The 16,729-nt window shown below is 36.6% G+C and overlaps 1 protein-coding gene across 1 annotated transcript; it reads left to right on the plus strand.

Moving 5' to 3' along the window:
• The first annotated feature begins 931 nt into the window (after positions 1-931).
• LOC127941622 (sodium-dependent proline transporter) lies at positions 932-15,949 on the plus strand. Its single transcript, XM_052536918.1, has 15 exons — positions 932-1,470; positions 2,409-2,634; positions 6,441-6,572; positions 6,799-6,947; positions 7,054-7,097; positions 8,350-8,488; positions 9,182-9,316; positions 9,409-9,512; positions 9,608-9,732; positions 9,908-10,020; positions 10,772-10,909; positions 11,122-11,221; positions 13,851-13,969; positions 14,291-14,464; positions 15,140-15,949. Exons 1-15 carry the CDS (start codon positions 1,348-1,350, stop codon positions 15,305-15,307), a joined length of 1,989 nt encoding a protein of 662 aa, XP_052392878.1. The 5' UTR covers positions 932-1,347; the 3' UTR covers positions 15,308-15,949.
• Positions 15,950-16,729: the final 780 nt, after the last annotated feature.

The following is a 16,729-nucleotide window of genomic DNA, read 5'->3' on the forward strand; positions in this document are numbered from 1 at the left end:
TGGCCACTTACAGTTTAAATAAATGCAGTTTGATTGGAAACCAATTCTGCTTATTTCATATATGAACTTCTGGTTTGGTTTTACAAGTCATCCTAAGCTCTCATTTCAATATCGTGAAAAAGAATATAGCTGCAAGCAGCAATGACGGGCCCAAGCCTCTGCACCACCAGAACCGCCCCCCACATTAAATACATCACGTAGACAAAAATAACTCTGGTGGATAGTGGCTGTTACAGTATGTTACCCATCTTGTAATCACAGACTCAGAGGCAAATTAAAAGTTTAATAATAATATTTAAACTGCAAGATATATATAATAAAGACATATTTTTATTTTATATTAATTTAATTATATAATAGGTTATACAATATTAATATTTATTTCCATTGCTATGTTATGAAATTACTATACGTCATCATATGGGGAGTGACTTGAATAATTACTATTGCATAGTGCTGGTTATTCACCCCCTCCACAACAGTTCCGGCTGGACCTGAGACTCAAACACGCAACCTTTGTGTTGCAAGTCTGACTCTCTAACCATCAGGCCAAGATTGCCCCACTATTTTTTTTTCTGAACTGTTCCAAACTTGGAATTGTGCATTTTTGTGGCAAACACTATCATCATCAAAGCGTTCTCATGCTCGCGGTAGTCAGAATTAGAATTAGAATTTTAGAATTAGAATATATATATATATATATATATATATATATATATATATATATATATATAGGATATTTATATTAACTGAATATATATTAGATATTAACTCGATATTTATATTAACTGAATAGAACTATTTAGGTTTATTCCCAATATAAATATATAAAAAACATTTTTTTGCGTTTGTTGTTGACTCATGCCATCACAGACTGCCGTTTCCTGCTGTTGGAGTGAACTTGGTGAAATGGCTTCCTGTTGCATCGAGACCAATTCCTTCGTAGAAAGCTGACAATCGACGGTTTTTTGTTTTTGTCCTACGAAAATAATGCTTTCAAATATGTTGTTATATCTGAGACACATTATCATACCATATATTGAAGCAGACTTGTCAACAAAGAAAGTGACAGTAATTACTGATTAATATTAAAATGACGGAGAAGGGGAATTACCAGTAGTGTTCTTAAGAGGGATATTACGAGTTTACCTGCAGGAAGGTGAGCACTGTGCCGAACACACACACACACACACACACACCGGCGCCTCCCTTCATCGACAGTTTCTCCCTCCCCCAACCAACATGGATCATCGGAGTCCACCTGCGCTTTTTATTCAAGGTTACTCTGTTTTATTCTAAGGTATCTAAAAAATTACAGTCTGTTTTAAAAGTCAGCCAGGATTTGCGATGAAACCATTAAGTGAACAATGTAGCGAGCATCCGAAGAAAAGCGCTGAGGAGATGCAGAGTGAGGAGACGAGAAACGCACCTGGAAACGGTGTGACTGTGAGCACTGATACTACTAGAGAGGTACTTCAAATACACTCATACTTATTTAAAACGAGAACATTTTCATGTTTTGATGTTATTTGAGTTTCGAAAGGAATTTGGAGTCGTTTGCACACTTGTTGGCTTGCAGGTCTGTCGAGGTAACACTACCCGTCTGTCCTCATTCCTGTCCATGGCTGCGTTTCAAAACTCTCGTGTTGTAGCTTATATATAAATTAAATATTAGTTTGTATTATTAAATATGAGTTAAGGAGTACTTCATCCAAAAATGACAATTCTGACATTATTTATTCATCCCCATTAGGTTCCAAAATTGTTTTTGAGGTTGTTGTTTCAGTCACCCTTTTATTGCATATTCTTTCCATACAATAAGTGAATGGGGACGGACTCCTGTTAATTTTTTATATATACCATACCTTTAGGACTCGCTTACATAATTTAATGTAAGCATGCATTTTGTCAGAATTATAGGCAACCATAAAAAAACTAATAATTATTATGAATATTTTTGATAATATTATTAATATTTAAATGGTGAAAAATGCATGCAAATGATGTCATTGTGCGCATTTTTTCAGTAGCGTGTCATCCATGTCCCTTTAGCAATCAAGTTACTTCCCTTTTGGTTCACTTGGATACACACTACACTGACCAAACTGACCATTAGTTCCTCAATTTGGACTGCGTAGTAGTAGTACAGATGAGAAGACAAATAATGTAAAATATATTTAAAAAACCCTAGGCGAAATTTGGTGTTAATAAAACCATGTTGAAGTAGTTTTAAAAGCTAGAAGTTTAAAGGTTTTAAGGGCAGATAGGTAGCAGTGTTCATTTTGACATCACATTTTAGTTTTTAATTTTAGTTCTATATATTCTGGATGACAAAGAGGTGTGCTGTTGATCTGTTATGTGGTTGTGTTTGATCAGAGATCATACGTTTGAAATGATCTTCTTGACAGAATCCAGCACAGCAGAACGGTGTTGTGTCCTCTCATGATGGCATCGGTCCCGTATCCCAGACTCAAACTGAGCACCAGTCTCCATCCTCTGCACCAGCTCCTCCTGCTCAGCCTCCCAGAGAACAGTGGGGTGGCAAATATGAATTTCTGCTCTCCTGTATTGGCTACTGTGTTGGACTGGGAAATGTTTGGAGGTTCCCCTACCTCTGCTACCGAAACGGAGGAGGTGAGTGACAGTACAGTAAATTTGAAAGCAAATCTGTTAGGATGCACAAAATGTATGATCCACGCTTGAGTTGTAGAACACAAGTTATTTTGTAAAGCAATGGTCACATGTACACTTTTTCAGTAAAATTCAGTCATTTTTATAGGAATCCAGACAATCAGGAGTTTTGCATGAGGGCCAAAATGTTTTGGAAAAAAAGCAGATTCCAACTGCCTGCAGCATAACAACATAAAAGCGGACTCCCCTTGTTTTGTGTGAACCCTAGGTATTTCTAACTGATTCGATCCTAATGATCGGAGTACTCTGTTAGCTTTATATTAAGTGAACATATCTGCTATGTATTTAGGTCCTATGCCATTAAGTGATTTATAAATAATTTAAAGTACTTTAAAATCTTTAAATTACTGAAAGCTCTAAGGACCTGAGGACTGGTGTGATATGTTCAGATTTTCTGGCTCTACCCAGGATCCTGACAGCAGCGTTCTGGATGAGCTGCAGGTGTCTATTGGTCTTCTTGTGAAGGCCGGTGAGGAACCCATTACAATAGTCCACCCTACTGGTGATAAAGGCATGAACAAGTTTCTCCAAGTTTTGGCTGTAAACAAAACATCTAATTCTTGCAATGTGTTTAAGATGATAGTATGCTGATTTAGTTACTGCTTTGACATGACTACTGATTTTTGACTTGATTTTTAGGTGTTAGACCCCTAGAGTCAAGGTATGCATTCATCTTGAGAATTTTTAAATCCAAATGCAATGACTTCAGTTTTCTCCTTATTTAACTGACGAAAGTTCTGGCACATCCAACTGTTCATTTCATCAGTGCATTGGCAGAGGGCGTCAATGGGGCTGTAGTCATTATGTGATAAGGCTAGGTAAATCTGGGTGTCATCAGCAAAGCTGTGATGAGCAATTTGTTTCATAAACAGGCTAAACAAGAGCGATGCAGGAATTGAGCCTTGTGGGACTCTGCGTATCATGGGCGTCCACTTAGACCAATGCTCTCTTATATTCACATAATAACCTCTCCCTTCTAAACATGACCTGAACCATTTGAATACAATCCCAGAAAGCCCGACCCAGTTTTCCAGTCTCTGTAGAAGTATGTTATGATCGAAAGTGTCAAACACAGCAATAAGATCTAGTAGTACCAGCACTGATAATTTGGCCGGCAGCCATATCACCCTGGAGCCCAAGACTGGTTTCCTACTGAAGCTAAGCAGGGCTGAGCCTGGTCAGTACCTGCATGGGAGACCTCCAGGGAAAACTAGGTTGCTGCTGGAAGAGGTGCTAGTGAGCCCAGCAGGGGGTGCTCACCCTGTCGTCTGTGTGGGTCCTAGCGCCCCAGTGTAGTGATGGGGACACTGTACTGTCAACAAGCACTGTCCTTCGGATGAGACGTTAGACCGAGGTCTTGACTCTCTGTGATCAGTAAAAATCCCAGGATGTCTTTCGAAAAGAGTAGAGGTGTGACCTCGGCATTCTAGCTAAATTCGCCCATTGGCCTCTGACCATCTTAATGAGCGCTGTCTTGAATTTTTGAAAAGTCCCAGAAAGAAGTGTGTCAACAGTAGCAAAAAGAGTGCGAGTGTTGTTTAAGTTACTTTATATAAGGTTTGAGAAAAAAAATAAGCGATTTTATGAACTTCCTGTGTAAATGGGTCTTTCATGTGTAAAACTGGATGTTTGGTCTCCCTAAGCTGAAATCCTGCACTTTGTCCAACCAACCTAAACCAAAAACCTTTCCCTGTAATAGGGAGGAGTGCACATTCCTCTTTAAACCACTGAAACAAATTAGCCCAGACCATGAAGGCCCAAAAAAAAGGAAGAAATTTGCAATGTAAAGATGGTTATACAAATGAAGAGACCTGTTCATGGATTGTTGGAGGGTAGAAAAGCACTGTCATTTCCTTGAGCTGGACTTAAAGGTCCTGTTTTTCGTGCTTTTCTGAAGCTTTGATTGTGTTTACAGTGTGCAATATAACATGTTTTCATGTTTTGCGTGTAAAAAAACCCACAGTATTTTTAAACAAATTCACCTATTTGTATACCACTGTTTTCACTGTCATAAAAACGGGCTGATGACTTCCTTGTTCTATGAAGCCCCTCCTTCAGAAATACGTAGCGAGTTCTGTTTGTGCCAGCAGTTCCTGTGTTGTGATTCGACACCAGCTTAGCGCACACTGCCCTCCTGGAAACGCGATTGAGCTAGTTTTGGATTAGTTTTGAGAAGCAACTGGGCAGGATTTGTTTTGAAAACCTGGCAATCCTGATCTGAACCATAGACCATAAAAGAACGCACGTGCTGGAGATTTACTTTTCACAGGAGCATTTTTACTGACGAGATGCATGAAAATCGCATTCTATTTTTTTGCACAGCCCTAACATCTAGTTAACAAAGCTAAACAGCATTGCCCTTTGTGTAATAAGTTACAGAAATTGTTAAAAGCACAAACTTAAATAATAAAATACACTTACCGGTAGTGGTTCATAAACAACGCCTTCTCCAGACAAAGAGGGAACTGCTCCATCTTTCAAGAATAATCTTTGTGCGAATCCGGCATTAAACTGATTGAGATTGAGGAAGCTGACCTCAACAAAATGTGCTGCACATAGTTTTACATGTGGATTATAATTTTCGGGAACCGAGTTAAACATAAATTGTAACCATTAATCTCCAAGTACAGCGTCCCTGGGAAGCCCAAACAAAGGTGATTGGACTCCGAGATGAAAATAACAGCGTTTCGACGACACATGGCGACAAACACAAACACAACTCTTCCTCTTCTCCATCGGAGCGCAACAAGGCCACGTCCCCCTTTTTGTGTATTCATGTGGGCGGAGGTTAGTCAAAAAACTGTTTTAGTTACGTCATTACTGCAGGAACTAGAGGGATGTAGTCCAAACGGGTCGTTTTTTGTAGGCGAATTCTATTAAATAATATATCTCGCTTGGCATTGAACTTTGAGCTTTAGAATTTTACAGATATTATTTATACTCTAACAACAACATTACACACAAACTAAAGTTTAAAACATGGGATCACGATGAACGGGACCTTTAAACTAGATTCAATGTATTATGTTTCATGTTAAAATAGTTTATTCTTAAAAATGAGAGACAAAGAAAAAAACAAAAAAACAAACAGGACTAATTTCATGGATTGGCAAACAACACTTTGAAAGGTCAACTCTGAACCAAGCTAAATACCAGAATTGAAACCAATGAGAGCCGGTGAAAGTGTATACTGAAATCGCTCCCTTTCTCTTACATATTACACACCAAAATATGCATACACACAGAAACACACACTGTTGATTCAGTTCCGTTCATGAAATGATTAGTTAAATCCAGACTTGAATTCCAGATACTTGAAATACAGAAGGATTTGCAATATATATTCTATTTGTAACATTGTCATTTTATGGTTTTAGTAGACTTTATTTGATGTGAAATGTGTGAATAATACAAAGATGGGAAAAATCTCATCAACAAATGCCTGTGATGTTAGGAATGTGGAGTCACTGGCACAAATGACATAATTTGGGGTTGTGATTTAGTGGTTTCATGCACATGCTTCAACTTGTTGAGCCGTGGTGCTTATGCGGGTGAACTTTGAATTTAACTCATATTTTTGAAATCCAACCTCCTCATTCCATCACTTTCTGTATTGTTTACTGTTGGTTAAAAATCCACCAATAAATATTAACAAAAGTAATAAAAGTATATATATATATATAACAATATATAACATATATATAACAAGTTTATGAGTTTATGAAGTCTTGAATCTTGACTGGTTGCAGGTGTTTTTCTCATCCCATACTTCATCATGCTCTTCTTCACGGGAATGCCTCTCTTCCTCATGGAGCTCAGCCTGGGCCAGTATGGAGCCGCAGGTCCCATCACCGTCTGGAAGTGCTGTCCCCTCCTCAAAGGTCGCAATATACATGTAATTCATCAATTCAGTGGCTTAATCATGATTTGTAAATTGGGCTGTGATTTATCTAAATTTGGTTTTGAGATATATTCATTATTCAAAGTCTTGTAGCTCCACTTTGCATAAAAAGTACGAATTCATTGTCCTCCTATTTTGTAATAATCAGTAATTAAATACAGGGCTAAACATGTGGAAATGACTGTGTTGTCCTGGTCTCGTTGCAGGGATTGGTATAGGGATGTTGTGTGTGTCCATTCTTGTATGTCTCTATTATAATGTCATTATCGCTTGGACATTCTACTACCTGGGCAGTTCTTTCCAGAGTCCTCTGCCCTGGTCATGTGATGCTCTTCATAACATTCCCTTTTGTCAAGTAAGTCTCACTTGTCTCCTAGTAGGTTTACATTGAATTTTAAACAACTGATTAATATCTACATTATCATCCAGATTAATCAAATATGTCTTTGTTTTCTCTACAGAACAAAACTAATATCACACAAAGCCCCTCTGAAGTCTTCTGGAAGTAAGAATTTGCAATTATTTAGGGGTGCACCGATATTGATATTGGTTCATTGCTGTTACAAGATTTATGAATATGATTTATTCCTTTGGTATCTATACCCAGTATTGAAAAAAGTGTTATTGCTGCATCCCTACAATTATTATTCTTTTTTCCTCAGTTTCTCTATATACATTTACTAAACTAGTCTGTAAATTACATTCCTTCAGAAATAAATACAATTAAATGAAAATGTATTTTAAAATAATTCAAATAAAAGCCAATACATTATTTATGATTAATTTAATTTTAATGATTACATTTTGTGTTTAAGTAAAACAGTTGTAGTTTGTAGAAATGCTTGAATTCCTGGAAAAGTTATAAACAAAATTATTGAATTATTGCCGTAATCAAAACTTTCCACAGAAATTTTGCATTTCACAATAAGGTTAAACTTGGTAACATTAATTTCCATGGCATCATGAATAAAAAAAAAAATATGTGGATATATAATATACTATTGTTTGTGTGTGTTTGTGAATTCAAATTCATGCATAATGTGATTTTGTTAATTTATAACTTTAAATGTTAAATATGTTTATGTTGACACAATCTGTACTACTGTTAGGGTTAGTCAGTAAGATTTTTTTTGAAAGAAATTAATACCTTCATTCAAAATAATTCCTTTACTTCCTTTACTAAATAAATGCATGAAGTACATCCTGAAAAAATGTACCATGATTTACACAAAATATTATATATTGAGCACCAAATCAGCATATTAGAATGATTTTTAAAGGATCATGTGACACTGAAGACGGGAAATAATACGTTTCTGAATATTACTGTTTTTACTGTATTTTGAATCAAATAAATACATACTTGATGAACATAAAATACTTATTTTAAAAACATAGAATAAATCTTTCATTAATATACAGTATGTTAATTAATGCTTTAAAATATTGTTTGTTGTTTGTCATGCCCACCTTCATTAACTGCTGTTATCAAATTAGTTTTGCTCATGTTTCACATTTGTTCACATCCTTGTATCTAAAAATACCTTAGTGGTGTGATAAAGTACAGAAAACATGCGTTCAAGTCCAAAGTACTGCTGCTACTGACACATACAGACCTGTAAAATCTATTCTAGTATTATGTGGTCGGATTAATGCTAATGTACCACAAACCCACACCTGAAACACTCCGAGACCGTTAACATGTTATGAAGCTAATGACCTAATTCTTGAATCTTTGTGTGTTTGTGTGTGTTTAGTGAAAAGGTTCTGGGTGTAGTGTACAGTAAAGGGCTGCATGATCCCGGTCCAGTGCGTTGGCCTCTAGCTCTGTGCTTGCTGGCTGCCTGGGTCGTCATTTTCCTTTGCATGCTCAAAGGCATTCGCAGCTCTGGCAAGGTGAAACCCCACCCAGACACACCTGAAAGCCTTACACAGATCCACAGCACATCCAGCTGGCTTTTTTCCAGATAGGAAAATAGGTGTAGACCAGTAGACTATTTTAGTATTATTGAGAGACTATTACAGTTTTTATCAATATTTAGATTTTCTTCTATTTATAATTTAAAGTTTGAGTAATTGTATTATTTATTAATTTATTTTAACCATGTTTATATAGTGTTTGTGAATTTTTATTTAAATTTTAGTTTTAGTTATTTTAGTACATCAAGTGGTAACTCTAGTTTAGGGACCATTCTCACTATTAACTCATTGCTATGCTATTAGCCTGTATATTACTAGCACATTAGCTGTTTATTAAAGCAGATATTAATGGATTATTCTGCATGGCCGTATGTTTATATCCATTAACCCTACTCCATGCATAAACTTAACAACTACCCTACTAACGATTAACGTTGAAAATTTGAAAACTAGCTAACAGAATTAAAAGAAAATAGGTATATTTTTTATATTTTATTTTATTTACATGTATTTTACCATCTTTATAAGTTATGGAATTGCTTTTTTTATGGTTTTAGTTTTAATTAACTTTACTAACCCTGGTGTGGACTTCATACGAAGCCCTTTCAGAGCAGATGAGAATACGTTCTACACACAAAAATGAATTTCCCATCTTTTCTCTTATGTCAGGTGGTGTATGTGACTGCCACCTTCCCCTATTTGGTGCTGGTGGTCCTGATCATCAGAGGGGCCACCCTTCAAGGCTCTTTAAATGGTATCGCCTTCTACCTCACTCCAAAATGGGCCCTTTTGGCTAATGCACAGGTACAATTTCCTAAACAACACCATTTAAAAAAAAATATTGCTGCAGTTTTCCATTCTCTTCAGTTCTGTATTGCATTTCATTCTCATTGTAGGTTTGGAATGATGCTGCATCTCAGATATTTTATTCTCTGGGCATTGGGGTGGGTGGACTCTTGTCAATGGCATCATACAATAAATTTGACAATAATGTCATCAGGTGAGGCTTTTTACTGTGGGAAAACACTTTGTTTTTGTTTGCTTTTATCAGCTGAAATATTACTTTAAATCTCAAAATAATTTCTCATCTCGCAGGGATACTCTAATCATCACCATTGGGAACTGCGGTACCAGTTTTTTTGCAGGATTTGCCATTTTCTCTATCCTGGGTCATATGGCTTGGAAGAAGGGTGTGCCTGTGGGTCAGGTGGCAGACTCAGGTACTTCCTGTTTACACTGTCATGTTACTTCCCTCTCTTCTGACATCCTGAATAGTTCAACACATTAGCACTATGATTAACAGTCACTTAAAATGTTTTAATATCCTCGAAATTCCAAAACCAGTGCATCATTTGTCATTTTTAAGAGTGTTTGTGATTGTATTTTTCTTGCTAGGTCCTGGTCTGGCGTTTGTTGCCTACCCAGAAGCTCTTGCTCTTCTCCCTGGATCAGTGTTTTGGTCCATTCTGTTTTTTCTCATGCTTTTTATGCTGGGAGTGGATACACTGGTAAGATGCTGGCCAAGGCTGCATTTACAGTATTTAAAAAAATATTTAAAAGAATCCTGTCATAGCGAGGCTGAATTTTTTTTGGGAATTTTCTGAGTATTTTTTGTAGCCTTTACTCTAGTCAGTCAAAGTATTTTGTAACATTATAAATGTCTTTACTGTCACTTTCGATCAATTTAATGCATCCTTTCAGAATAAGTTTGCATGCATAAGAATAATTATTTAAATACACAATATTTTAATTGAATTCAAAAGACTGGTATCTGACACAAATCTTCTGCCCATTTATGTCTATAAAAATTGTGAGCAAAATTAATAATGAATGACTGGAAAGATTATAAGAAAAGTCCTAATTAATCAAAGAGTGTGGGAACTGTGTATAATATGAATCCAAGTGATCAGGTTTCAGTGTTTTCAGATTAGAAACATGATTGAAAGAAACATCAGTGCTCAGGAAGCAGATTTGTCAAGAGATGTGTGAAATAACCATGTACATACTGTACAACTGCACAGCTCATTACTCATTTAGTGCATGAACTCACAGCGGTTTTCCTTCCTCTGTCTTCACCTGAAATTCCTATTCGCTTCTCTGTGTCTCAGATTTCAGTTTCTATCCATGTATTGCCAAAACATTAGTTATATATATATATATATATAGCTATTATAGTATGTATCTATGTAAATACTGAAAGAATGTAACGAATGTGATTGTGAAGTTCTCTCTCTCTCTCTCTCTCTCTCTCTCCTGCAGTTTGGTAACATGGAGGGGATCTGTACAGCTGTGCTGGATGAGTTTCCTCATCTCAGATCCAATCTGAAGCACAAGACGCTGTTCCTGGCGCTGCTCTGTTTCGCCTTCTACCTCATGGGCCTGCTGCTCATCACTGATGTAAGAGCAACAAACTGACTGATAATAGGATTTAGTAGTTGACATGTTTATAAATGCATGTGTCCAGAGTTTAGTAATGTATCTGTAATGTTTAAAATCATAAATCATTATCTTGTCTGTGTTCGTATCCATTTGTGATTTTTTTTATTTTATTGATATTAATGTTTCTGTTGCCATAGACTTTCATTTTATTTTGTGTTTTTCCATCACAGGGTGGGATATACTGGTTCACGCTCATAGACTCGTTCAGCACAAGCTTTGGTCTCATCATCATTACTCTCTTCATGTGTATTGGCATCTCATTCTTTTACGGTACACTCACTTTTATTTCCTTCTGGGTGATGGGGTAGGGCTTCTGATGAAGGACACAACACACATAATCAGTTTTATCGGAGGAGTTACACATTTCTGCTAAATCAAAATTTCACAGCATTAACATTAAATGAAGAGTTAGAATTGAAATGTTCAAAAATGTACTCACTTTCTGTAACCCAAGAGGTAGATGAGTTTGTTTTTTAATCAGAATAGATTTGTAGAAATTTAGCATTACATCACTTGCTCAGCAATGGATCCTCTGCAGTGAATGGGTGTCGTCAGAATGAGAGTCCAAACAGCTGATAAAAACATCACAATAATCCACAAGTAATGCACATGACTCTAGTCCATCAATTAACATCTTGTAAAGTAAAAAAAACAAAAAAAAAAACACAGCTTGTTGTAAGAGGAAAAAACATCTTGTCTGAATCAGGAGAGAAATATGCACAGACCTATTTCACTGTTTTAAACAAATTTGTCAGTGTATTTTGATGTGAGAAGAATCATTAGGTTCTGTCATTCAGAAACATGGCTTTTCCTACCACTGCTATGCTGATGACACTTAACTCTACCTATCATTTCATCCTGATGATCCGACTGTAGCTATTCACATCTCAGCTTGTCTAACAGACATTTCTTCCTGGATGATGGACCATCACCTTCAACTCAACCTTGCCAAGACAGAACTGCTTATGGTTCCATCTTTTCATCACAATTTCACCATCAAGTTAGGCGCATCAACCATATTTCCTTCAAAAACAGCCAGAAACCTTGGAGTAACAATTGATGATCAGCTGTCTTCCTCAGACCACATTGCTAAAACTGTCCGATCCTGCAGATTTGCTTTATTCAACATCAAGAAGATCAAGCCCTTTCTTTCGGAACATGCTACACAACTCCTTGTTCAAGCTCTTGTTCTGTCCAGGCTGGACTATTGCAATGCCCTCTTGGCAGGTCTTCCAGGCAGTTCTATCAAACCTTTACAATTAATCCAGAACACGGCAGCAAGATTAACTTTAAATGAGCCTAAAAGAATACATGTCACACCTCTGTTTATCAATTTGCACTGGCTACCAATGGCTGCTTGCATAAAATTCAAGTTTTTGATGTTTGCATACAAAACCCCCCCCTGGCTCTGCACCCATTTACCTAAATTTGTTACTTCAGACTTATGTGCCCTCTAGAAGCTTGTGTTCTGCAAGTGAACGTCGCTTGATTGTGCCATCCCAAAGAAGCACAAAGTCACTTTTACGGACTTTTAAATTAAATGTTCCCTCCTAGTGGAATGAACTCCCCAACTCAATCCGAGCCCTTAGCCATCTTCAAGAATCGGCTTAAAACCCATCTCTTCCATCTTTATTTGACCCTCAGACTTTAACACTCACTATTCTAATAATATTCTTAAAAAAAAAAAAAAAAACTGCCGTATTTGTCGGACTATAAGTCGCATCAGTCCAAAAATACATCATGTTGAGGAAAAAAACATGTATAAGTCGCACTGGACTATAAGTTGCATTTATTTAGAACCAAGAACCAAGAAAAAACATTACCGTCTACAGCCACGAGAGGGCGCTCTATGTTTTCAGTGTAGACTACAGGAGCATTGAGCAGCATAGAGCGCCCTCTCACGGCTGGAGACGGTAATGTTTTCTCTTGGTTCATCTCTCTTAGTTCATTTCTCTTGGTTCATGTCAAATTAATTTTGATAAATAAGTTGCACCCGACTATAAGTCGAAGGACCAGCCAAACTATAAAAAAAAAAAAGTGTGACTTATAGTCCGGAAAATACGGTAACTTTCGGAACTTTTTTTATTCTATCTATTTTCTTTTTATTTATTCTATTATTTAAAAGCCCTTGCTCCGTGTACTGTATTTAAGCTAACTGATACTTGTTATAGCACTTGTATATCATTGATCTTTTGTTGTTTTTGATTGCTTCCAATGTCCTCATTTGTAAGTCGCTTTAGATAAAAGCATCTGCTAAATGACTAAACATAACCTAAACGTTAGACAACAGGGATTTTTCACTGGAGGAAGTGCTATTATGGGTTATGGACCGCAAGCAACCGTTTAAATTTAAAACACCTTGATGGATTTGTCATTTAAAAAAAGCTTTTCTCTTCGCAAGATGTCACAAGAATGAATCAAAATAGGATTAATTGATAGACTGGAGTTGTGTGGATTACTTGTGGATCGTTGTGATGTTTTATCAGCTGTTTGGACTCTCATTCTGACGGCACCCATTCACTGCGGAGGATTAATTGGTCAACAAGTGATGTAATGCTAAATTCTCTAAATCGCTTCCTATGAAGAAAAAACCCCCATCTATATCTAGTATGGCCTGAGGGTGAGTAAATTTTTAGCAAAACAAATTGAGGTTTCGTTTATTTCAGATACACCTGCCTTAAATGGCACATAAAAAACAAACTGGAGTTTATTGCTGTACATATCAGTCACGGACATGTTTTCAGCATGTCAGTCCTTGTATTAATATATCATCTTTAGCATCTGCTAAATAATAACAACTTCTCGGTTATGTCCATGTTAGCTGCAGTTCTGTAAATGTGAAGTGACTGCACTCTGTGATATATATATATAATATTTGCATATGCTGATGTAATTGCAGGGGTGAACCAGTTCTGTCAGGACATTGTGGACATGATCTGTCACTGTCCTCCGTGGTGCACAAAACTGCTATCTTACTTCAAAGCCTGCTGGGTGGTTTTCACCCCCTTGCTGCTGACGGTGGGTGTCCTGTTTTTGGTTTGGTTTATTGGAATCACCCTCAAATTTTAATATGTGTGATGTATGTTATGTGGTTTCTGTTTAAGACGAACAGTTCTATAATTGTAAATGTTAAATGGACATATTAATCTATAAGGGTTCGTGTAGAATCATACTGCAGGACAGTCAGAAGCTTGATTTCTGCTGCAGTCTGTCCTGCGCCCAGCGTGATGAATAATTCAGTTGCTGAGACAGAATCACACTAACAGTGATAGTTCCATTCACAGACCGAGGCCTCCGTCTATATATTCAGAATGGTAAGAGATTGTTTTCTCTGTACAGTTCATCCTGGCCTACATCTTCATCGAGATGTACCGAACATCTTTGCGCTATGGGGCCTATGTGTACCCAACCTGGGGCAAAGCGTTGGGCGTCTGTATGGGTGCCTTCTGCTGTCTTCAGATTCTCATCTGGGCCATAGTGGCTGTCAGTAAAGAGTCTGGCACTCTTAGAGATGTGAGTCCCTTCAAAATTACCATATTTCTTTATATATTCGAGGTCGGTAAGATTCAAAGAAAGTAATACTTTTATTCAGAAAGAATGCATAAGATTAATCAGAAGTGACAGTAAAGACATTTATAATGTAAAAAAAGTTCTGTTGACTTTTACTCATCAAAAATTCCAGAAAATAATGTATTACAGTTTCTACTAAAGGGTTAAGCAGCACAACTGATTTAATAATTGATAATAATTTTGAGTAGCAAATCAGCATATTAGAATGATCTCCAGGATCATGTGACACCAAAGACTGGAGTAATGAAATAAAAATTCAGCTTGGCCATCACATCAATAAATGACCTTTTTAAAACATATTAAAACAGAAAACTTTAAATTCTAATAATATTTAACCGCTTCACTGTCAGCATAAGCAACTTCTTTCAAAAACATAAAAAATAATTTTGACACTATTTTTTATATATATATATATATATATACACGCACATATATAGATTTAGATATATGGATTGGTGTGTGTGTGTGTAAAAATGTTATATTAATTGTGTTGTTAATGTAATTTTAGAATCATTTTCTAATAACTATTGTGTGGCTGAGTTATTTTTTCTTCTTTACAATTGTAGCTGCAGGTTTGTGTGTGACATGTTCATTCTGACGTACGTTTCTCGTGTTCAGCGCTTCCAGAAATCCATCCGTCCCCTCAACTCCTGGCGTGTTAACAACACAAACACGACCTCTCAGGATCAGCACGTGGAGCCCCAGAGAGTAGAGGGACCATTCACGGTTAACCTGACTGAAGCAGACTTCACCTCCATGAACTGGGAGGCCATTAGCGAGGCGTAACACTGCCCCGAATGTTGGGAGGTGGTACTGAATCTCAAAAAGACAAGTACGGGTGAGGACTTTGGTTTGGAGAATTGTACACTCTTCCTCACCAGTCCAGCTGGACAGAAATTAAATGACTGTATCATTATTTTTTTTATTTATGCTCATTGCTCATTTGACATAGTTCTGGGCCTTAGACCAAAGCCAGAGACAGAGAAGTGCAAAAGACATTTGGATTCTTTGGCTGAATTCTTGAAGGATTCCATTTCATGCTGTTCATCTAGCCTTTTCATCAAAGAGTGTATAGGTTTATTTTATAAGGTAACAGGCCTAGTTACATATGTTTTTCATTTGCAAGAGCCAGGTCAAATCAAATTAGGTCAATACCTTTAGGAGACATTGTTTAGCGAGACAGAACTGATTTGATATAGTAAAAGTTCACATGAATAAAATAAAGTGTAGTACAAGAGGCATTGTAAAGTCTCTTTAGAATGTTTCTATAATAAACTTTTTAAAGTGCCACAAATCCAGCAAATAAAATCTAAATGGTTTCACGAGTTGTCCTCCGCTGAAGCGGTTTGTTTACCACGGGCAGATTCAGCTTATTTCAGTCGTCTATCAAGGCTGTGCAAACTTTGAATAAAGCAAACTTCCTTATGAGCGAGGAGGCTCTGAAACAGGTTTGTTTATTCAGAACACTATGGTAACAATGGCAAACCTACCTTTGTTTGGGGCTTTGTTGTGGACACTAACTCACTACGCTATCTTGATTCAGATGGTTTCTCTGAGTGTGCCGAGCCATTTAATGTTCTGCTCCACAGCGGCTGATGCAAACAAACCTTCAGCAGATGTTAAATACAGCAGAGAAATGTGTACAGAGTGCACTGGCAAAAAAAAGCTCTGGTATTTATGGTATCTGGTATTTGGGTCTGTCTACAGCATTGATGTATACTTCACAGGCGATTTCTGTGAACAGTGATGGAATAGCTACTTCCTGTACTGATTTTCAACAGCTCCATGATGCAAAGAGGTTTTACAAAGAAACGCAATGCTGAGGAAGTTAAAGCCCTGAGAACAATCTAACATATTTTTTTTTTTTGGTCAAGAAAATCTCAAATTAAATCTAAATTCTGCTTGTGGTTTCTGGAACATAATTTCTGTTAATTTAAGAAAAATATATATAATTAACTGATTTAGTTGTAAAGTACACTATCCTTCAAAAGTTTGGGGTCAGTAAAATAAAATCAAATAATTACATTTATTTATTCCTGTGATAGCACTTCACACAATTTTTTTCAGAAATCATTTTAATATGCTCAAGAAACATTTTTACCTATTATCAATGTTGAAAACAGTTGTGTTGCCTTTTATTTAAGTGGAAACTGAAATTACAGTAATGGTGACAACATTTATATTAATATGTAAAGTTGCATGTTTTGT

The sequence above is a fragment of the Carassius gibelio genome, chromosome A21 (assembly GCF_023724105.1).
Source record: "Carassius gibelio isolate Cgi1373 ecotype wild population from Czech Republic chromosome A21, carGib1.2-hapl.c, whole genome shotgun sequence".
NCBI classification, from domain to species: domain Eukaryota; kingdom Metazoa; phylum Chordata; class Actinopteri; order Cypriniformes; family Cyprinidae; genus Carassius; species Carassius gibelio.

What these genes read in the sequence shown, in the direction of transcription:
- LOC127941622 (XM_052536918.1), top strand. Translation starts at nt 1,348, where the DNA reads ATGAAACCATTAAGTGAACAATGTAGCGAGCATCCGAAGAAAAGCGCT. An exon ending in CCCTCTGAAGTCTTCTGGAA is followed by an intron (nt 7,098 to 8,349) that starts GTAAGAATTTGC and finishes GTGTGTGTTTAG; the next exon opens with TGAAAAGGTTCTGGGTGTAG. An exon ending in AGTCTGGCACTCTTAGAGAT is followed by an intron (nt 14,465 to 15,139) that starts GTGAGTCCCTTC and finishes TCTCGTGTTCAG; the next exon opens with CGCTTCCAGAAATCCATCCG.